The sequence below is a fragment of the Vipera berus genome (assembly GCF_964194415.1).
Source record: "Vipera berus genome assembly, chromosome: 2".
Taxonomy (NCBI): Eukaryota; Metazoa; Chordata; class Lepidosauria; order Squamata; family Viperidae; genus Vipera; species Vipera berus.
Window position 1 is genome coordinate 287,142,048 of NC_138203.1, and position 22,288 is coordinate 287,164,335.

General features: G+C 43.3%; 1 protein-coding gene across 1 annotated transcript in view; it reads left to right on the top strand.

Annotated features, from left to right (window-relative positions):
- LOC308663066 (vomeronasal type-2 receptor 26-like) overlaps positions 1–22,288 on the top strand; it is a gene marked incomplete at both ends in the record, with an annotated part of 32,603 nt that overhangs the window by 4,315 nt on the left and 6,000 nt on the right. The window contains 2 exons of the mRNA XM_081319211.1: positions 345–557; positions 2,298–2,424. Coding sequence (XP_081175337.1) covers positions 345–557; positions 2,298–2,424 — 340 coding nt within the window. The remainder of the gene's footprint in view (positions 1–344; positions 558–2,297; positions 2,425–22,288) is intronic.

Consider the following 22,288-nt stretch of genomic DNA (forward strand, 5'->3'; position numbering starts at 1 on the left):
GGGAATCAAAACATCCTTCCATTTTTGTGCAAAGAGCGGTCTCGCTGCCATCACCACATATAGAGTCAAAGGTCCAAATTTTTTCCAAGTCTTTTTACATTAGACCCAGAAAGAAGGTTTCTGGTTTAATTCACTTTAAGAATTTTCTGTATTAAAATAGCCAATATTTCTTTGCTTCATCACATGTCCACCTTAAGTGATAAAAAGTCCTCTACATTTCCAACATTCATTTGAGATACCTTTATACATTCTAGATAACTTATCTAAATAAAATATGTAAAGACCAAATGCTATAAGAAACCAAAATTTTCCAATTTTAAACTTTCTGGCTGTTTCCATTCTAGCTTCATCCCTTTCTGAAGAAGAATGAATTTTGCAATTTTTCTGAGATGAAAATGTATGTGGACCAAAATGGAGATCTGATAGCAGATCTGCATATTATGAGCTTGCTTGTTTTCCCTGAAGAGAATTACATTGAAGAGCAAATGGGAAGTTTTGAAAGACAGAGACTTATTATCAGCCAAGATACTCTTTCCCTGCTAAAGTGGCTCAACAAGGTGAGTAAAATATTAGACCCTTTTCTATATTCAAAAGCCTTATGACTCATTTCTGGTCACAAAGGTGGATGAACATCACTGAGAATTGAATGTGTAGAATGTATAAACTTTTATAAATTTTTTAGATGGGCATTATTATCAACCAATATGATCTTTTCCTGCTAAAGTTGCTCAAGAGGATGGGTGAACTATTAATATTATTCTATTTTTTTTTCTCATAGCCTCAGGATACATTTCATATTCTTTTCTGTGAGAATTTAATGTGCGAGTAGAAATTTGAGACTAACCCACTGGGATAGTACAATAGGCCTTCTGCTCTTGAGAGCGAACTCCAATACACTCAATTCTCCTGAAGTCATAATGACTGGTCTGATAGAAGATAATGTTCTCAGCTAGAAAACTGAAGTACTAAAAGATGACATTGACCCTTCATACTTTTAAATCATAGATATATAAAGATTGGAGGAATAGTGGGTTCTTTCTCAGGACGGAACCCATTGTTTCTAGAATAGAATAGAATAGAATAGAATAGAATAGAATAGAATAGAATAGAATAGAATAGAATAGAATAGAATAGAATAGAATAGAATAGAATAGAATAGAATAGAATAGAATAGAATAGAATAGAATAGAATAGAATAGAATAGAATAGAATAGACTCAGGGCAGCTTACAAGCTGAGAAGAGAAGAGAAGAGAAGAGAAGAGAAGAGAAGAGAAGAGAAGAGAAGAGAAGAGAAGAGAAGAGAAGAGAAGAGAGGAGAGGAGAGGAGAGGAGAGGAGAGGAGAGGAGAGGAGAGGAGAGGAGAGGAGAGGAGAGGAGAGGAGAGGAGAGGAGAGGAGAGGAGTGCAATAGAATAGAATAGAATAGAATAGAATAGAATAGAATAGAATAGAATAGAATAGAATAGAATAGAATAGAATAGAATAGAATAGAATAGAATAGAATAGAATAGAATAGAATAGAATAGAATAGAACCTTGTAGGTCTTCTAGCCCAGCCCCCTGCTCAAGCAGGAGAACCTATACCATCTCAGACAAGTGGCTATCTAGTCTCTTCTTAAAAATCTCCAGTGATGGAGTGCCCAGGATTTTTGGAGGCAAGCTGTTCCACTGGTTAATTGTCCTCACTGTCAGGAAGTTTCTCCTTAATTCTAGGTTGCTTCTCTCTTTGGTCAGTTTTCCATTATTGTTTCTTGCCCTCTGGTGCAATAATGTGACCCCCCTGTTCTTAGTGGCAGCCCCTCAAGTACTGGAATACTGTTATCATGTCTCCCCTATTTCTTCTTTTCTTTAGACTAGCCAAAACCAAGTCCTGCAGCCATTCTTCATATGTTTCAATCTCCAGTCCTTTGATCATTTTTGTTGCTCTTCTCAGAATTTTTTCCAAACTCTCAACATCTTTTTTGGGATATGGTGACCAAAATTGACTGCAGTATTCCAAGTGTGGTCTTACTAGGGTTTTATAAAGCGGTAGTAATACCGATCTTTTCTCAATTCCATTCCTCCAGATTTTACTAAGTACAAAAGTATTTTTCTTGCAATGTGATCTGACAGGAGCAAAAAGGAGGAAAAAATCTACCAGGGGTTACATTTCCTACAACAATCTGAAACTAATTAGAAATTTCATATCTAAATGAAGCAAATAGTCTACTTGATAAATGTTCTTGTTGAACTCTGTTTCCAATGGAATGGTGAGTCCTAACATATATTTTTTTTGGTGTTCACTATTTTTCTACTTAGTCTCTACCTCAGTCCATATGTGTAGAAAATTGTCATCCTGGATTTGTCAAGTGGGCACGAGAAGGAGAGCCAGTTTGCTGTTATGACTGCATTCCTTGTCCAGAGGGGACCATCTCCACTCAAAAAGGTAGGTGACTCTGGAGGAAAAGATACTGGATTCTTTCAGAGGATTTTTATCAAGGTACATGTTAAAGACATATCTAAGCTTGACTGTTTTGTTATTGTTGTTCTTTGTATTCAACAATTTATTCCAGAATGGGAGGAATAAGAAAAAGGTCTTGAAGATGAGGCAGGAAGGACATGGTAGATTTATTATAGTCAGAGGCAATGTCTCTTCTACTAGTCAGTTTGGAACTGTCTTTCCACGTTTACCTTTGTTAGGAACATTCTAAATTATTTGAAAGTTGAGGAACGGTTTCAGATCACTGGCTTGTTCTCACCCAAGCCAATTTTATATTACAGGCCAAAGGATACAAGCTATTCAGTGTCCCCTCAAACATATGATGGGCACCATATAAGTTTAACAAACAAACAAATAAAATACATCACTCAATCAGTGAATAATCAGAATAATCAGCCAATCTTTATTAAGATCATTTACCCTTATTAAAAGAAATGTCTAAACAAAAGGACCATGGAGGTAAGCATGGGTTCAAGGGACAAAAGAAAATCAGGAGGACCCATCATAAAATCCATTAAGGTGATTTCAGTGTGAGAGGAGGGATATAAACTAAATTTCCTATTAGCAGGGATAAAATCTGCCTCTTTCCTCTCCAGTACACTAACTCTCCATGTTATGGATTAAGAAGTAAAGCACAAATATTGCTTATAGCCCAGTTCAATAGTCCTGGGTTCACCATTTATTCTGGGTGGCATACTATAAAACCAACAATAAATATTTTACAAACCCAGATTAAATCAATGAAACCCAAAAAAACCTAAGATTGTAAGAGTGGAATAAATTGAGATGTTATGCATGATGCAACCAGCACACAGAAACCAGTTATTACAGCTCTGTTGAATGAATCACATTTTAAGGGACTTTCAGAAAACCTCAAATGTTGGAGTTAATCTCGACTTGAAGTAGCTAATGTCTTTTTCAGGAATGGATGGTCCTGAAGGAGGTAGTAGTGAACCCCTTTCCCAAGGGTCTCTCCATGGGTCCAACCATATAATACAAACTTTCATACACTGTGGAACATTTTTTGAACAGTTTGTCCCATGCTGTCCCTTTTGGATCTCTCATAAGCTCTTGTTAACATCAACAAAGGTATAAACCAGCATTGGGAATTGGGAATGAGATGCAGACTTTACCAATGGTTCTCTTCTCAAATGGCTTCAGTTGGTATTGTTGAAGGACAGAGTTCAGGTCTTAAGTCCCTTCTCCTTTCCTCTTTATAATGTACAGTAAAGTGATAGGTGAGTCATTTGGAAGGAGAGATTGGTGCATAAAAGAAACATTACTTTCTCTTTCCTCAGATACTGAAAAGTGCACCAAGTGTCCAGATGATCAATATCCAACAGAGGACAGAGTCCAATGTATCCAGAAAAAGATAACCTTCCTGTCCTATGAAGAGCATTTGGGCATCATGCTGGTGTCTTTTGCACTACTCTTGTTCCTAACCACAGGATTTGTTTTAATCATATTCCTTAAATACCTAGAAACTCCTATTGTCAAAGCCAACAATCGACAGCTGTCCTACATCCTCCTGGTCTCCCTCCTCCTTTGCTTCTTGTCTTCTTTTTTATTCATTGGCCAACCCAGAAAAGCCACCTGCCTTCTCCAGCAAACAGTGTTCAGCATTGTCTTCTCAGTAGCTGTGTCTTCTGTGTTGGCCAAAACAATCACAGTGGTACTGGCATTCCTTGCTACAAAACCAGGAAACAGAGTGAGAAGATGGTTAGGGAAGAGTTTGGCCAACTCCATCATCTTTTCTGGTTCTGCTGGCCAAATGTTCATCTGTGCCTTATGGCTGGGAATTTCTCCCCCATTCCCTGACTCTGACCTACATTCCCAGCCTGGAGAAATCATCCTTCAATGCAATGAAGGCTCTGTCACCATGTTTTATGTTGTTCTGGGCTATATGTGTTTTCTAGCTGCCATTTGCTTCACTGTAGCTTTCCTGGCTAGGAACCTCCCTGGGGCCTTCAACGAAGCCAAGCTGATCACCTTCAGCATGCTGGTCTTCTGCAGTGTCTGGATATCCTTCCTACCCAGTTACCTGAGCACCAAAGGAAAGTTCATGGTGGTTGTGCAGATCTTCTCCATCTTGGCCTCCAGTGCTGGGCTTCTGGGCTGCATCTTCTTCCCCAAGTGCTACATTATCATCTTGAGACCAGATCTAAACACTAAGGAACATCTAATGATAAAAGTAGGGAACTGATACTGGAAATGTTCCTTGGGATCATGTGTTTGAAGAATGATGGAATTAAGTGTGAGAATAATGAAATTAAAATGCAAGATAATCACCTAAGAGTAAAATAATAATAACTAAATGGTCATGCAGCCAGAGAAGGACAAGATAAGAAATGAGAAAGTCAGAATATATTAATTTAAGACAGTTGACAAGGAGACAAGACTCCCAGAAGAGAGAGGGGGAAGGTTTCCATTGTCAAAAATTAGAAACTTCTTAACATGGTCTCTTTCTCTATCTGACGTGTTCTCAAAAATAGGTGAGGGCATTAGAGGGGGTTGTCAAGAACATACAAATAACCCTTAGTTGAAACATTCTGCATGACCCTACTACAATTATTTCTGCAGATGTTAGGTGACATCAAAAATCTTATGGGATCCCAGAGTTTCATACCTTTGGTGTTGAGTCATCACTCTCCCAACACTCTTTCAGGACATGACCCAGCAGGAATGTCCCCATTGCAAAAATACACCTAAGCGGCTCAACAACCTCTGTGAAGACTCAATCAAGGAAAAGAAGAAGAAAAAGCCTGAGACTAGATTGGTCTATTATCCAAAGAAGCCACATGATCCTCTTGTCCAGACTGGGAAGTTTTCAGCATTGTACCATGTGAATGGAAAAATAAGCATAGATAGAAAATGGCAGGAGGGCTTCTTTGAGGCTTCATTATCCAAACATAGTTTGGAAAATGCCTTCTTCCTTAAAGAAAAATCCCTAAGGAAAAGGGAGAAAGTGGAAAGTTCCTTCTCCACACCACTTTACACATAGCTGCAGACATTCAAATCACCTAAAAATGGTTGGTTCCACCTAGGGGAACTTGTCAATTGCAGCTTATAAAATATGGACCTGGACTGTGTTTCTGGCATGGATGTGTTCCCAAACATTTTTACCAAAGGCAAAAACACAACAACAATTCACTACAAGAATGCTTTAAGATTTGGAGTCAGCTATGAGTGGAGCAGCCTTAATTCCATTACTGTACTGATGACTTAACCAACGTTTTTAACAGAAGAACTCGTTGATCCAGTTTTGGGCGCCACAACATAAACAAGGTGTTGAGACTCTAGAAAGAATGCAGAGAAGAGCAACAAAGATGATTAGGGGACTGGAGGCTAAAACATACAAGGAACGGTTGCTGGAATTGGGTATGTCTAGTTTAATGAAAAGAAGGACTAGGTGTGATATGATAGCAATATTTCAGGGGTTTCCACAATGAAGAGAGAATCAAGCTATTCTCCAAAGCACCTGAGGGCAGGACAAGAAGCAATGGATGGAAACTAATCAAGGAGAGAAGCAACCTAGAACTAAGAAGAAATTTTCTGACATTTAGAACAATTAACAAGTGAAACAACTTGCTTCCAGAAGTTGTGAATGAACCAACACTGGAAGTTTTTAAGGAGAGACTGGACAACCATTTGTCTGAAATGGTACAGGGTTTCCTGCCTGAGCAGGGGGTTGGACTAGAAGACCTCCAAGGTCCCTTCCAGCTTTTGTTATTCTGTTTTTCATAAATCCTGTTTTAGAAAGAACATTGAAAATTATATAAGTACAATTTTGAAGGCAGTTTTTAATAGACAGTTTTCCAAAGCACCTGAAGACAGAACAAGAAGCAGTGGATGGAAATGTATTTGGAATAAAGCTTCTCTGTATATTCAGATGTTCTATGCAAGATATCAATTTATAGCATAGCCAAATGCTTATAAAAATAGACTGATTTGTTTTTAAAGTTGCTTTTCTGGGTAACATATGATATCTCCTTCCTTTTCTGGTGGTTCTACTTTAATGATTCCTTCAGTTTGAATACTAGTTATTGGACAAATGAAAATAAGTTCTACTATGAATAGTGATATATTTGTAACTATTAACTATTTGTAACTATTTGTGACTATTAACTCCATCCCATTTTCTCAACATTCATAAAAATTAAATAGTGATGGGTGACTACTGTATAATTAGTCTCTCATTTTGGATCAAAATTGGATTAGGTTCCCCCCTCCAGATAGGAAATGTAATCCCCGCCTCCCGAATTGACCCAGATATATGAGGAACACAGGGACTCCCAAAAGCAATTATCATTCTTTTGGGTGGTTTTCACACACAGTGTCAAATATGGAAAGGCTAAAGAGGACACCGTCCCAAAAAGCATATACACACAACCACAACAAGGGCCACCAGGTAACCCCAAACCTGTTTCTGGGTGAATGTAGCAAGAAATCAGGTCTCACTATTCACCATTCTGTTAGCACCACCATCATCTCAGCTGCAGACCAGTCAGGCCACTGTTCATTTAACAAAATAAGGAACTTCAAAATATAATGGATCTCAGGGTCTTACATGATGTTGGAAGGACAATGTAGACCAGACATGTCAAACACAAGGCCCGGGGGCCGGATCCGGCTCGCGAAGTGGTTTCATGTGGCCCGCGAAGCCATCCTGGAAACAGTGAGGGAACGGCCCCACTGTCTTGGCCCTGGCCCAGAGACCCTCCTTCTGCCAGAGACCCTCAGATCTGTCCCACTCCTGCCCAGGCCCCCATAGGCACCCTTGATGCCAACGATGTAGAGCTGGCCACGCCCACCCAGTAGGCCATATGCAATTTAGCCACGCCCACCCAGTAAGCCACGCCCACCCTGGCCACACCCACCCACCCCCCTGAGGGCAACCGCAGTGCTGATGCGGCCCTCCATGAAATTGAGTTTGACACCCCTGATGTAGACAGTGATCAAGGGAAAATAAAAATAAAAACCTCTATCCAATCTATAACTTTCTCCCAATTTACACATTCATACAGTCCATAGGCTGCTACAGATAGTTCATTTAGTGACCGTTCAAAGTTACAACAGCACTGAAAAAGGTGACTTATGATCGTTTTTCACAGTTGCAGCATCCCCATGGACACATGATCAACATTCAAATGCTTGGCAATTGGTTCATATTTATGATGGTTGCAGTGTCCCAGGGTCATGTGCTCTCCTTTTATTTATTATTTATTTATTTATTAATTTTATTTGTATACCACCCTTCTCCCGGAGGACTCAGGGCGGTGAACAGGGCAGTACATGTTAAAAGACAGAATACAAAATATGACCTCCTGACAAGCAAAATCATTGGAGAAGCCAGATTCACTTAACAACCATGTTACTAACTTAACAGTTGCAAGGTTTCACTTAACAACAATGGCAAGAAAAGTTGTAAAAATGGGGCAAAACTCAATTTAACAAATGTTTCACTTGGCAACATAAATTTTGGGCTCAGTTGTGGTTGTATTTATTTTATTTTTATTTTAATTCCATTTCTATCCCGCCCTTCTCCGAAGACTCAGGGCGGCTTACAAGCTTAGCAGTAGCCTTCATTCTATGTATATGCCTGCTTATTAGGGCTTTCACACACACACCAAGCAGCATTATTACAAAGTCAGCTTAATTGCCCCCAACAATCTGGGTCCTCATTTTACCTACTGTTATATATGCAGGCATCTGCATAGCAACAGCCATCAGGGGGCGTTGGCCTGGACAGTTTCGGCAGGAAACCTAGGGCCAACCCCATTGGCTGTTAGCTTACCTGGCCAGGTATATAAGGAGGCCAGGTAGCCCTCATTCCTCAGTTCACTTCCCCTTCCAATAAAGAGCTGAACTCACACACCGGCTGGCGTCTCTCTTGCGTCGGACCCACTACACAATAGTGGCGACAAAGGTGGGATTGCTGCCGACCAAGAGCTGAAGTCACTGGGGAAACGCTCCGCGAGCTGAAGGGAAAGGCATTTTTCCTTCTTCCCCCCACAACCGCCAGCCGAACCAGCAACGCCAGGCGCCACATCCACGACCAACTGCCGCCATGGCTAGAGCCGGACAACCCCGCGAATTCGAGACCCGCCGCCCCGAAACCTGGACCCGTTACCTGGCTCACGTTGAACTGTACATGCGGTTCAATCAGATATCGGAGGACGGTGCAAAGGCGGCCGCCCTGCTCTGCCTTGGGGGACCAGCGCTGCTGGAAGTCGCCGCGAACCTGTTCCCCCAGGAGGCCACCAACACCGTCGCGTACCGAGACCTCGTGGCCAGGCTCAATGCACATTTCAGGTCCCGGCGCTCCAAGGTGGCCGCACGGTCACAATTCGAGAAAAGGGACCAGCGCCCCGACGAGACCGGCGCCGACTTCCTCGCCGCCCTACGGGAAGCTGCCATCGCTTGCAGGTTCACAAATTTGGAGGAGCGACTACGGGACCGGCTGATTTGCGGCCTACGCGACAGGCGGTTGCAGGAGCGCCTGTTCGAAAGAGAGGAGGTCTCTCTCCAGGAAGCCGAGGACGCCATCCTAGCCCACGAAGCGGCCTGCGGGGCCATCCAAGCCTGCCAGGGAACCTGGCCCGGCAACCAGGCAACCAGCGTCCACCGGCAAGGGGCCACAGAGGAGGACGACCTGAGCATCGACCTCCTCCAGCGGAAGTCGACCCCCGACCAGCGAGCCAGATGCCCAGATAGGCCCAGGCCTCCCAGCAACACTGCCGTTCCCCAGAGGTGCGCAGGGTGTGGTGGGAACCACATGCGCAGCCTCTGCAAGTTCCGGTCCGCCACGTGCCGGGCCTGCAAGAAAACAGGCCACATAGCCGCCGTCTGCCATAGCCGCCGCCCCTGAGAGGAGATCCACGAGCTGCAGCCGGAGGAACTGCCATTCGAAGGTACTGGGGCCCCCACCAAAACAAAAATTGGCTATGTCGAGAGCCGGCTGGCCATTAACCACACGGGTAGCCGCCGGCTGCTCAAACCCAAAATTAGATTAACAATCCGTTTGCAAGGTGTCCCTTGCAGCATGGAGCTTGACTCCAGATCAGCGGTCTCGATTATTTCGGATGAGACCCTTAACCACATAATTAGCCGGAGCAAGCAACGGATTAAATTACGGCCTACTAAATTAACCCTGACCGATTTTCAGAATTCGCCGGTCAAGGTGAAGGGGGAGGCCACCATTTCAGTGGGGTTTAAGGGTCGCGAAGGGCACCTGGACGTTGTAGTGGTAGAGGGCCGCAGAGCCAGCCTGGTCGGGCTGGACTGGTTTGAGGCCCTGGGAATCTCAGTATCCGGGATCCATCGGATCCAGGGGGACTCCGTTGAGGCCGTTTGCCGGGAGTTCGCCGACGTCTTCGCCGGGTCATTAGGCAAGTACACCGGGGCCCCCATATCGTTCAAGCTTAACTCGAACGTCTCCCCCGTTAGGGTCTGGCCGCGGCGAGTCCTGTTTGCGCTCAAACACAAAATCGAGCACGAACTAGACAAGTTGGTGGCCCAGGGAATCTTAGAGCCTGTAGATGGAGGGGAGTGGGAAACCCCCATCATGACCCCCCTCAAATCCAACGGGGAAATAAGGATCTGCGCCGACTATAAGTGCTCGGTGAACCGCGCCCTAAACCCGCACGCTTACCCGGTTCCCGCGGTCAGCCACGTTCTCGCTTCCCTCCAAGGCGGCACCATTTTTGCAAGGCTCGATCTTGCACAGGCGTACCAGCAACTCACGGTCACTAGGGAAACAGCTGACATCCAAACCATAGTAACCCATAGGGGGGGCGTTCTGGGTGAACAGGCTGCAGTTTGGAGTCAGCGTTGCTCCCGGCATTTTCCAGGAGGTTATGGAAAAGGCACTCAAGGGCATTCCAGGAGTCTGCCCCTATTTTGATGACATCCTGATCGCAGGAGCTTCAGCAGAGGAACTGGCAGGGAGGCTTAGGGAAGTGCTGGCAAGGCTGCGCACAGCTGGCCTCAAACTCAAAAAGGAAAAATGCAGCATAGGCGTTCCTTCCACAGAATTTTTGGGGTTCAGAGTAGACGCCAGGGGAATCCACCCCACAGAATCCAAGGTGAGGGCCATCAAACTAGCACCCACACCCAAGAACAAAGCAGAGCTTCAGGCATTCCTGGGTCTGCTGAATTTCTACCATACATTCCTCCCACACAAGGCAGCCATCGCTGAACCGCTCCACAGGCTGCTAGACAAACAGGCAACATGGGCCTGGACGGCCACCCATGATCAGAGCTTCAAGGCCCTGAAGGCATTGCTGTCGGACAAGTCCACAGTAACCCATTTCATCAAGTCCAAGCCCATTTGTATCGCCTGCGATGCATCCCCTTATGGTGTGGGCGCTGTCCTAAGCCACCTTGAGCCCAACGGGGCACAAGTCCCCATAGCATACTATTCTAGGACACTGTCTGGAGCAGAAAGAAACTACGCCCAAATAGACAAAGAAGCCCTGGCAATCGTGGCAGGAATCAAGAAATTCCACGATTACTTATATGGCAGGGAGTTCACTGTCTTCACGGACCACAAACCACTCCTGGGCCTGTTCACCACAGACAGGCAAACCCCCCAGATTCTGTCCCCCAGGATGCTCCGGTGGTCCATCTTCCTTGCAGCATACAATTGCAAGCTGGTACACAAGCCAGGGAAGGAGATGGGCCATGCAGACGGTCTAAGTAGGCTCCCCCTAGACACACACGACCCAGACCCAGCACCAGCCACACAGATCCTAGCCCTGCAGGAACTACCCGAGTGCCCAGTTCTTGCCAAGGACATTGCCAGCCACACAGCCACAGACAACATCATGGGCAGGGTGCACTCATGGGTTTGCACAGGGTGGCAGGACAAATCCCCGGGACCAGAGTTTCAGGCCTATTTCATTAGACTCGATGAAATCTCCACACACAAAGGGTGCCTCCTTTGGGGTAGCAGGGTCATCATTCCACCTGCACTACGCGCCAGGGTATTGGACTCCTTACACGAAGGGCACCCGGGGGTGGTCAGGATGAAGGCACTGGCTAGGAGCTACCTCTGGTGGCCCGGGTTGGACAAGGAGGTTGAGGATCAGGTCAAGGCCTGTTATACGTGCCAGAGATCCAGGCCAGAAGTGCCACATGCACCAGTACACCGGTGGGAGGCCACACACACGCCATGGTCCTGCATTCACATTGACTATGCGGGGCCATTCCAGGGTCAACTATTTTTAGTAGTGGTGGACAGTCACTCCAAGTGGTTAGAGGTAGTCCCTGTCCCCAACATGACCTCGGGGAGGACAATCCAGGTGCTCAGAGCTCTCTTTGCCACACACGGCCTCCCCGACGTAATTGTGTCTGATAATGGGCCTCAGTTTACTGCTGCTGATTTCCAGGCGTTCTTGAAGGCGAACTGGATTAGGCATGCCACCTTTGCGCCTTTCCATCCATCTACCAACGGGCAGGCCGAACGGATGGTAAGGACGACCAAAGACGCACTCCGGCGCATCATCAGTGGGGACTGGCACCACAGACTGGCCAAATTTTTACTAGCCCAACACACAACACCATGCGTGGCTACCGGCAAGAGCCCAGCAGAATTGCGATGGGGACGGCGCCTCATCACCAAGCTGGACCGCCTACACCCAGACCGGGTAGCAGCCGAAACCGGTAGGGCAACATCACCATCATCACCATCATCACCATCACCACCAGCATCACTACCATCACCATTGCCATCATCACCCACACACAGGGTCCTCAACCTGGGGGACCTGGTCTGGGCAAGGAACTATGGGGCTGGACATCCTTGGGTTCCGGGGACAGTGGTCGGGAAAACAGGACCCCTTTCGTACATTGTAGGGGTGGAGGGGGACAGACGCATAAGGCGACACATCGATCAGCTCAGAGGAAGAGTCCCTGAGCACGTCACACACGCCCCTGAGCGCATCACACACGTCCCTGAACTCAACGCACACGATCAACAGGAGGACCACACTCCAGGAGGGGTCAACCCAGCTGAGGACGTCACAGGGCAGGGACCAGAGGAGGAGGACTTCCTGATGCCGGCTCCTTGCAGCCCTGCACAAAGGCCTCAGGAACCCATGGTCCAAGCCCAGGGGCCAAGCACACCCAGACGATCCACCCGTCCACACAGGACACCAGCCTACCTGTCGGACTATGTGTGCAAGTGACCCTCAAAAAAGGACACCACTGTTTTTTTATATATCTACTCATAGTTATAGTAGTTGCATGTTGTTGTTGTTATGTGGGTCTTCTCTAAGGGGGGAGAGGTGTTATGTATGCAGGCATCTGCATAGCAACAGCCATCAGGGGGCGTTGGCCTGGACAGTTTCGGCGGGAAACCTAGGACCAACCCCATTGGCTGTTAGCTTACCTGGCCAGGTATATAAGGAGGCCAGGTAGCCCTCATTCCTCAGTTCACTTCCCCTTCCAATAAAGAGCTGAACTCACACACCGGCTGGCGTCACTCTTGCGTCGGACCCACTACACAATACCTACCTCGGAAGGATGGAAGGCTGAGTCAACCTTGAGCCTGGTGGGATGCGAACCTGCACTAATTGCAGGCAGCTGGTGTTACTTAAGGAGGCATTAGCCCACTGCTCCACTAAGGCTCTTTTTGTCGTGGACTACCTGTAACTTTCCTGAGACTTAATTAGGTGTCATGAAAAAGAATTATATTGCTAGAGCATTGTCCTCAAGATCACCTAAGGATACAGATAAACTCCAAGGGGCCTCAACAACTCTCTAAAAGAATGTAAATGACCAGCTGTCTGCAAGGAGTATAAATCCTTCCATTCCCCACCAACCAGTCAGAGTTGAAGAAGCTTCTTGGATGAGAAGCGAAATGTCTTCAAAGAAAAACAAGAAAGTCCAGTTGCCTCCTGGAAAAGCACCTTTGGGACAGTGCCTCCAGAGGTGTATCTGTGATTTTTTTCACCGATATGCTTTCTCCAGCTACCACCCTGCACGTGGAAGTAGACAACAAAACTTTAGAATCCCCACAAGAGAAGTTGCTTCTCTTTGTAATTATCACCATCCTGGTCTTTCTTTGAGATCATTTCTGCCACTTCTCCAGTGACCGCCTTTGCAGTAAACATCAGACTGAAGAAAACATGGAAGGGAGTTTTCGTTAGAAAAGGATAGATGCCTCTGGTGATACTCTGTGTGATACAATTTTGGGGACATGTAGGGGCTTTGCTCATGAATGTACCTTTCTGGGTTTTTTTTCCCAGATGAAGCTCAGTTTGTCTCTGTCTGAATCAGGAAAAGCATTGGTATTTCCATCTTGTGAAAGTAATTTGAATTCTTCTAACTCTTCTTGTTGTTCTTCTATAGAAATGGGAAGGAGGTTGAAATCTGTTATATGAATAATGGACCTCGTCCTCCTGCTTCTGATGCTGCTACTGTCCCAGCCAGTCACTGGGAAACGTAAATTAAAGTGTCAGCTAAATTTGGAGCACCAGGATAGAAAAAAAACATGGAGCTATTACAAGCCAGGGGACCATATTATTAGTGTGGTCACCACTGCAACACAACTGTCACGTACAAAGTTACCTTTCAACAGGGCTCCTTCTGATCAGATTGACTCGTAAGTCATTCAATAGGATGGGATTGCATTTCCTCCATTTGCATTTCTAACAATCTAACTTTTCTTCTTATTTCACTTTAATGTCTAGATTCAGAACATGTCTAATTTCTTGAGTTGGTTGATTTCCATGACTCTTTTCTTTTATTTTAAGGGAAGAGTCCCAAATCTAAAGATCAGGCAGAAAAACAAATCCTGAAAGAATCCAGATTATTTTCCCCTTCACATTCAATCTTGATTTCAGCACTTCAAACTGAATTATTAAAAGAGTTATAGTCACCTCTGCCCAGCATATTTCTATACGTTTATGACTGTTCATTGATATTCATAGCCAAATGCTTATAAAAATAGACTGATTTGTTTTAGAGTTGCTTTTCTGGGTCACACATGAAATATCTCCTTCCTTTTCTGATGGTTCTACTTTAATGATTTCTAGATTTTGAATACTAGTTATTGGACAAAAGGAAAATATGTTTTACTACAAATAATGATATATTTGTAACTATTAACTTTGTTGGAAGACTATCCCCATCCCATATTCTCAAGGTTCATGAAAATTAAATAGTGATGGATGACTATAGTTAGTCTCTCAGTTTGGATCAAAATTGGATTAAGACTCAATAGGCTTCTGAAGATAAAGGGGAATAAATAAAAATATTTGATGATGGTGATGATCATGATCATGACGATGACATGAATATGTTTTACACTAGTTTGTCTACTGATAAGTCTAGAATCCTTGGCTTCATTTTTGCCATTCAAGTGGTCAACAACAATCTCCAGTTTTGGCTCAATCTCACTCTGGGATACAACATCCATGACAAAAATATGAATGCTATTGACACTTCAGATGCCTTACTGGACATGCTCTCAACTGGAGAAGCCAATGTTCCCAATTACAGCTGTGGAAGGAAGGTCAACCTTTTAGCTCTCCATGATGGAGCTGCCAGGGACATCTCCATCCAGATGTCAACCTTAGTAGGCCCTTACAAAGTCCCACAGGTTTGTGTGTGTTTGTGTCTGTGTGTTTCTCTGTCTGGTAAAATGGGTGTGGTGGTTGTGGATGAGCAATAGAGTCCATATCTTTTCTATGGAATTCAAAAGATGTTTTTCATCATGGCATTGTAGGTGTCATGGCTATGGACTGGGACTCACAATGGGGAGGGAGAAAGGATCAAAACAGATATATCCTCTGATGACACCATCCCCATTGTTGTGAGAACTTTTTGTGAAGGTGAGGAGAGGCTCTGTGTCCAATCAAAGAGTATTCTGTAATGGGAACCTCATATTTTGTAGATGATCTTAGTCCAAATAATATTCTTAGTCATCCAGTTCATGGTTGCTTTTTCAAGAGGCAACTGGACTTTCTTTGTTTTTCCTTAATGACGTTTTGCTTCTCATCCAAGAACTGAAGAAGCTTCTTGAATGAGAAGTGGAGAAGAAAAACAAAGACAGTTCAGTTGCTTCTTGAAAAAACACCTTTGGGACAATATTTTCAATGGTAAAGAAAGGTTCATGCAAAGACTCCCAATGTATTATCTTATCAACAGTTAATGCAACATACATTATACAGGTGAAACTCGAAAAATTAGAATATCGTGCAAAAGTTCATTTATTTCAGTAATGCAACTTAAAAGGGGAAACTAATATATGAGATAGACTCATTACATGCAAAGCAAGATAGTTCAAGCCATGATTTGTCATAATTGTGATGATTATGGCGTACAGCTCATGAAAACCCCAAATCCACAATCTCAGAAAATTAGAATATTACATGCAATCAGTAAAACAAGGAGTGTACATAGAACAATATCAGACCTCTGAAAAGTATAAGCATGCATATGTACTCAGTACTTGGTTTGGGCCCCTTTTGCAGCAATTACTGCCTCAATGCAGCGTGGCATGGAAGCTATCAGCCTGTGGCACTGCTGAGGTGTTATGGAAGACCAGGATGCTTCAATAGCGGCCTACAGTTCTTCTGCATTGTTCGGTCTCATGTCTCTCATCTTTCTCTTGGCAATGCCCCATAGATTCTCTATGGAGTTCAGGTCAGGCGAGTTTGCTGGCCAATCAAGCACAGTAATCCCACAGTCATTGAACCAGGTTTTGGTGCTTTTGGCAGTGTGGGCAGGTGCCAAGTCCTGCTGGAAAATGAAGTCAGCATCCCCATAAAGCTCATCTGTGGAAGGAAGCATGAAGTGCTCCAAAATCTCCTGGTAGACAGCTGCGTTAACCCTGGACTTAATGAAGCACAGTGGACCAACACCAGCAGATGACATGGCTCCCCAAATCAACACAGACTGTGGAAACTTCACACTGGACTTCAAGCATCTTGCAGTGTGTGCCTCTCCATTCTTCCTCCAGACTTTGGGTTCTTGGTTTCCAAATGAGATGCAAAAGTTGCTCTCATCAGAAAAGAAGACTTTGGACCACTGAGCAAAAGACCAGGTCTGTTTTTCTTTAGCCCAGGTAAGACGCTTCTGACATTGTTTGTTGTTCAGGAGCGGCTTGACAAGAGAAATACGACATTTGAAGCCCATGTCCAGGATCCGTCTGTGTGTGGTGGCTCTTGATGCACTGACTCCAGCCTCAGTCCACTCCTTGTGAAAGTCTCCAACACTTTTGAATGGCCTTTTCCTGACAATCCTCTCCAGGCTGTGGTCATCCCTGCTGTTTGTGCACCTTTTTCTTCCACACTTTTCCCTTCCACATAACTTTCTATTAATGTGCTTTGATACAGCACTTTGGGAACATCCAACCTCTTTTGCAATTACCTTTTGAGGCTTTCCCTCCTTATGGAGGGTGTCAATGATGGTTTTCTGCACAACTGTCAGGTCAGCAGTCTTCCCTATGATTGTGATTCCTACTGAACCAGACTGAGAGACCATTTAAAGGCTCAGGAACCCTTTGCAGGTGTTATGGCTTAATTAGCTGATTAGAGTGGGACACTTTGAGCCTAGAATATTGCACCTTTTCACAATATTCTAATTTACTGAGATTGTGGATTTGGGGTTTTCATGAGCTGTATGCCATAATCATCACAATTATGACAAATCACGGCTTGAACTATCTTGCTTTGCATGCAATGAGTCTATCTCATATATTAGTTTCCCCTTTTAAGTTGCATTACTGAAATAAATGAACTTTTGCACGATATTCTAATTTTTCGAGTTTCACCTGTATATATGGATTCAGTGATTAATTCACTCTGTTTTATCAGAAAAGTTACAAGCATATAGACCAACATATAAATTACTTTCCCCTAATCATTTCATGGTGAAATTCATCATAAAAGGCTTGAAAAGCAATAAGACCCCTGGGGAGGACTTTGTCTAGGCTGAAATATTCCAAACATACCTGGAGCTCTCTGTTGGTAGATTTTATGCACATATAAATAATATCTGCCATATCCAATTGAGTGGAAGTTGATATATATACATATAATTTTCTTCCTTCTCTAAAAGCAGGGCATACAATGATTGATGTAAAACTGAAGCTATGGAAAATGACAGACTCTCACATTGGTGTCTGTTTGAGCAAACTTTCAATTAAAGACTTATTGGATTATACAACAGACAAATTATTTTAGGAACTGTGGTCTCTCTGTCTCTTGCAAAGCTGGAGAACAACTTAGAAAGTTTGTTAAACAAAGAATCTGGGATCTTGAAGCAGAGAAAGAAATAGCTAACCTTGGTAGGGTTGGTACACTGAAATGGATGAGCTTCCAAATTGTTCAATATTGAAACTCAGAAATGCCTAAAATGGGCAATATTTACTCAAGCAAGATTTGAGCTTATGTGTATGGAAGATTTAATTAACTCCCTTTATAATGAACAAAGTTGTATTTGTGGATTTTTGAGAGATAGATGTAATGCAACTTTGATTTGAATTCAACTGTGTAAGAAGTCAATAACTTGGGCTGCACATTAGATGAAAGACCTATTGGTACCTTTATATTAAAACAACATATTTCCCATGTGATCAGAAATCAAAATGTCTGTATAATATGGCTTTTTATTTGAACAAAACAGTTCAGTTGATATCTTCATATCTGAAGTCGACTGCAGTAAATGGTAGAGATGATAAATAAATATAATTTGCATTAGAAACATAGAAAAATACGGTCTAAGGGCTAATCGACAATAATTTTTCATCAGAACCAAGTCAGATTTATTAAAAGCTAATATTTTTTTATTTGATCAGACCCCAAATATAACACAGCATTCTTCATTGCTTTTTCAGTTCAGTGATAAAATTGTTTCAGAGGCTTTGAGTGAAAAGAATCAATTCCCTTTTTTCTACCGGATTTTCCCCAAATTAGGATTCCACTACCCAGCGATTGTCCAAGTGCTCCTCCATTTCAGATGGACCTTGGTTGGTCTGTTTGCTTCAGACACAGAGAATGGAGAGCATTTCATAAGAACTTTGTCTCCTGTGCTTTTCAGAAATAAGATTTGTGTTGTTATATCACAACTATTCTCAATGATTAAACCTACAGCATCCCTCAGGAATGCCATCACTAAGTGGAGACAAGTCAACGTATTTGTTAATTTCATGGAATATGATTCTCTTCTGGACAGAATTCTTCCTTTCCATATAGAGCTTAAGAGTTTGCCCGGACCCATTGTAGGGAAAGTCTGGATCACAACATTCTTGGGAACATATAAACTAAAACAGAACAAATATCTCAGATATATCCATAGTATTTGGACCTTTGCTTATCAGGAAAAAAAAAGACCAAAGGATTATTATTTTCAACCTGACATTTTCATAGGAGATGAATTTGAAGATCATTCTTTTCTCTGTTCTGTTTCAAAGCATGTGTTCTCTGTCAAAAGCCGGAGGAGATGCACCCAAAAAGCACCGCTGGAAACCCAACAGAAAAGAAACAGTATATGGATCCGAAGTTACCATCATCTTTACAGTGTCATTAAGACTCTGGCCCATGTCTTGAAAGCTGCATATTCTTCCAGATCCAGGAGGGGAAAGAAGGAGGGTGAAGAGAAGTTAGGAACTCCAAGGCTGCAGCCCTGGCAGGTATGGGAACCCAACAATCATCCAACAACCAAACATCTAATTTTCCATTCTGAGAGACCAATATGACTCTTATTGTTGATGTCCAATAGTGGTGTCCAAACTCTTCTTAAAAGCCTCCAGTGATGGAGCACCATCAACTTCAGGAGGCAAGTTGTTCACTGATTAATTGTTCTAACTGTCAGGAAATTTCTCCTTAGTTCTAGGTTGCTTCTCTCCTTCATTAATTTCCACCCATTGCTTCTCTTCCTGCCCTCAGGTGCTTTGGAAAATAGTTTGACTCCCTCTTCTTTGAGATATTGGAACACTGCTGTCTTGATAGAAGGTGTTGAAGCCACAGGAAACTTGGGGGGAAGTAATCATGCAATATTGGAATTCAACGTTCTGAAAGCACAAGCAATAGAACACAGTCCAACTAGACTCTTGGACTTTAAAAGAGCTAATTTCAATAAACTTAGAGAGAGCTTGGGAAGGATTCCATGGATGAGAATCCTAAAGGGGAAAACAACTCAAGAAGCTTGGGAGATAATAAAGGCCCAGTATGGCACAATACCAACAAAGAAGAAAAATAACAGCTCTCAAAAGAAACCAGCATGGCTGCATAAAGAACTCTCTGACAAACTGAAAGATAAAAGATAAAGTGAGGGAAGCTAAGGCTCAAAATGAACTAAGGCTTGCGACCAAAGTCAAAAATAACAAAAAAAAGCTTCATTCAACATGTAAAAAACAAGAAAAAGTGAAGGAAATGATTGGTCCATTAGTGGGGGGAACTGGCAAGAAGGTGACAAGCAACAGCAAGAAGCAGAACTATTTAACTCATTTTTTTGCATCTGTCTTTACACAAAGGGAAAAAACAGTCCAACCTATCAAAAACAGTGCCATAAAAAACAGAATAGAAATGCAAGTTAAGATAGGCAAGAAAATGGTAAGTGAACACCTGTCCAGCCTAGACGAGTTCAAATCACCAGGACCAGATGGATTACACCCCAAGGTTCTCAAGGAACTGGCAGATGTAATCTCAGAACCACTGAAGTATATTTTTCAAAGATCCTGGAGCACTGGGGAACTACCAGAGGACTGGAAGAGAGCTGATGTAGTTCCCATCTTCAAAAAAGGGGAAAAAATTAGATCCAGGAAACTACAGACCTATGAGCCTGACCTCAATACCTGGGAAGATTCTGGAAAAGATAATCAAACAACAAATCAGAGAATACCTAGATGCAAACAAAGTCATTACTAAAAGCCAATATGGGTTTGTCAAAAACGGATCATTGCAGACAAATCTTATTGCATTCTTTGACCAAGTGACAAAATTAGTGAATCAGAGGAATACTGTGGATTAATTTACTTGGACTTCAGTAAGGCATTTGCTAAAGTAGATCACAACCTACTACTTGATAAGATAGAAAAATGTGGGTTAGACAACATCACCATCAGATGGACTCGTAGCTGGCTGACAGGCTGTACTCAGCGTGTGGTCCTCAATGGAACTGCATCTACATGGAAGGAAGTGTGTAGTGAGGTGCCCCAGGGCTCCGTTCTGGGCCCAGTGCTCTTCAACATCTTCATCAACGATTTGGATGAGGGGATAGATGGGGAACTCATCAATTTTGCAGACAATATCAAGCTGGCAGGAATAGTCGATACTCCAGAAGATAGGCTTAAGATACAGGAGGATCTGGATAGACTTGAACACTGGGCGCTATCGAACAAAATGAAATTCAACTGTGAAAAAAGTAAGGTTCTACATTTAGGCAAGAAAAAACAAATGCACAGGTATAGTATAGGTGGTACTTTGCTCAATAGTAGTCAACTGTGACAGGGATGTCAGAGTCCTAGTGGACAATCACTTAAATATGAGCCAGCAGTGTGCTGCAGCTGCCAAAAAAGCCAACACAGTGCTAGGCTGCATTAACAGAGGAATAGAATCAAGATCACGTGAAGTATTAATACCACTTTACAATGCCTTGATAAGGCCACACCTGGAATGCTGCACCACAATGTAAAAAAGATGTTGAGACTCTAGAAAGAGTACCGAGAAGAGCAACAAAGATGATTAGGGGACTGGAGGCTAAAACATATAGGGAACGGTTGCTGGAATTGGGTATGTGTAGTTTAATGAAGAGAAGGGTGAGGGGTGACATGATAGCAGTGTTCCAATATCTCAGGGGCTGCCACAAAGAAGAGGGAGTCAAGCTATTCTCCAAAGCACCTGAAAGCAGGACAAGAAGTAACGGATGGAAACTAGTCAAGGAGAAAAGCAACCTAGAACTAAGGAGAAACTTCCTGACAGTTAGAACAACTAACCAGTGGAACAACCTGCCTCCAGAAGCGGTGAATGCTCCAACACTGGAAGTTTTTAAGAAGAGACTGGACAGCCATTTGTCTACAATGGTATAGGGTTTCCTGCCTGAGCAGGGGGTTGGACTAGATGACCTCCAAGGTCCCTTCCAACTTTATTATTATTATTTATTATTTATTTAATGTCACTCCTAGGCCTTCTCTTCTTTAAAGTAGACATACCTCTGCTCTTAAAATTCTTAATTGTTCAATTCTAGTTCCATCCCTTTCTGGAGAAGAATGAGTTTTGCAACCTTTCCTGGAGGAAACTTTATTTGGACCACAATGGAGATGTAACCGCAGATCTGAACATCGTGATGTTGGTGGTTCTTTCCAAGCAGAACCTCATCAAAGAGCACATGGGGATTTTTGCAAAACAGAGTCTAACTATTAATCAAGATGCACTCTCACAGCTAGATTTGCTCAACATGGTGGGGAAAATATTGGTATCTTTTCTCTTTTGCCAAATCCTTAGGACCCATTTCCAGTGTAACTATTGTCCAGGGTGAGCAGGAGGTTGGATTAGAAGACCTTCAAGATGCCTTCCAACTCTGTTATTCTGTTAGGATGTCATTCAGGTGTTATAACATGGAACACTCTTTGAAGCTGATTCAGTCATCTAGAACATGGATTCTGGGTGGCTATTGTTTAGGACACAGATCATGGCCCTTTTGTGTCCCCTCTGAATTTAGTATCTCCATAAAATGGTGTGAGGGGCTATCAAGTGCTGGGGATTGTGGTCCTGATAGCATTCACTTTGCTTGTTCCTTGCCCAAAATTAGTAAAAGAAGAAGAAGACAGGTTTGGACTGAATTTGATGAAATTAAATGAAGA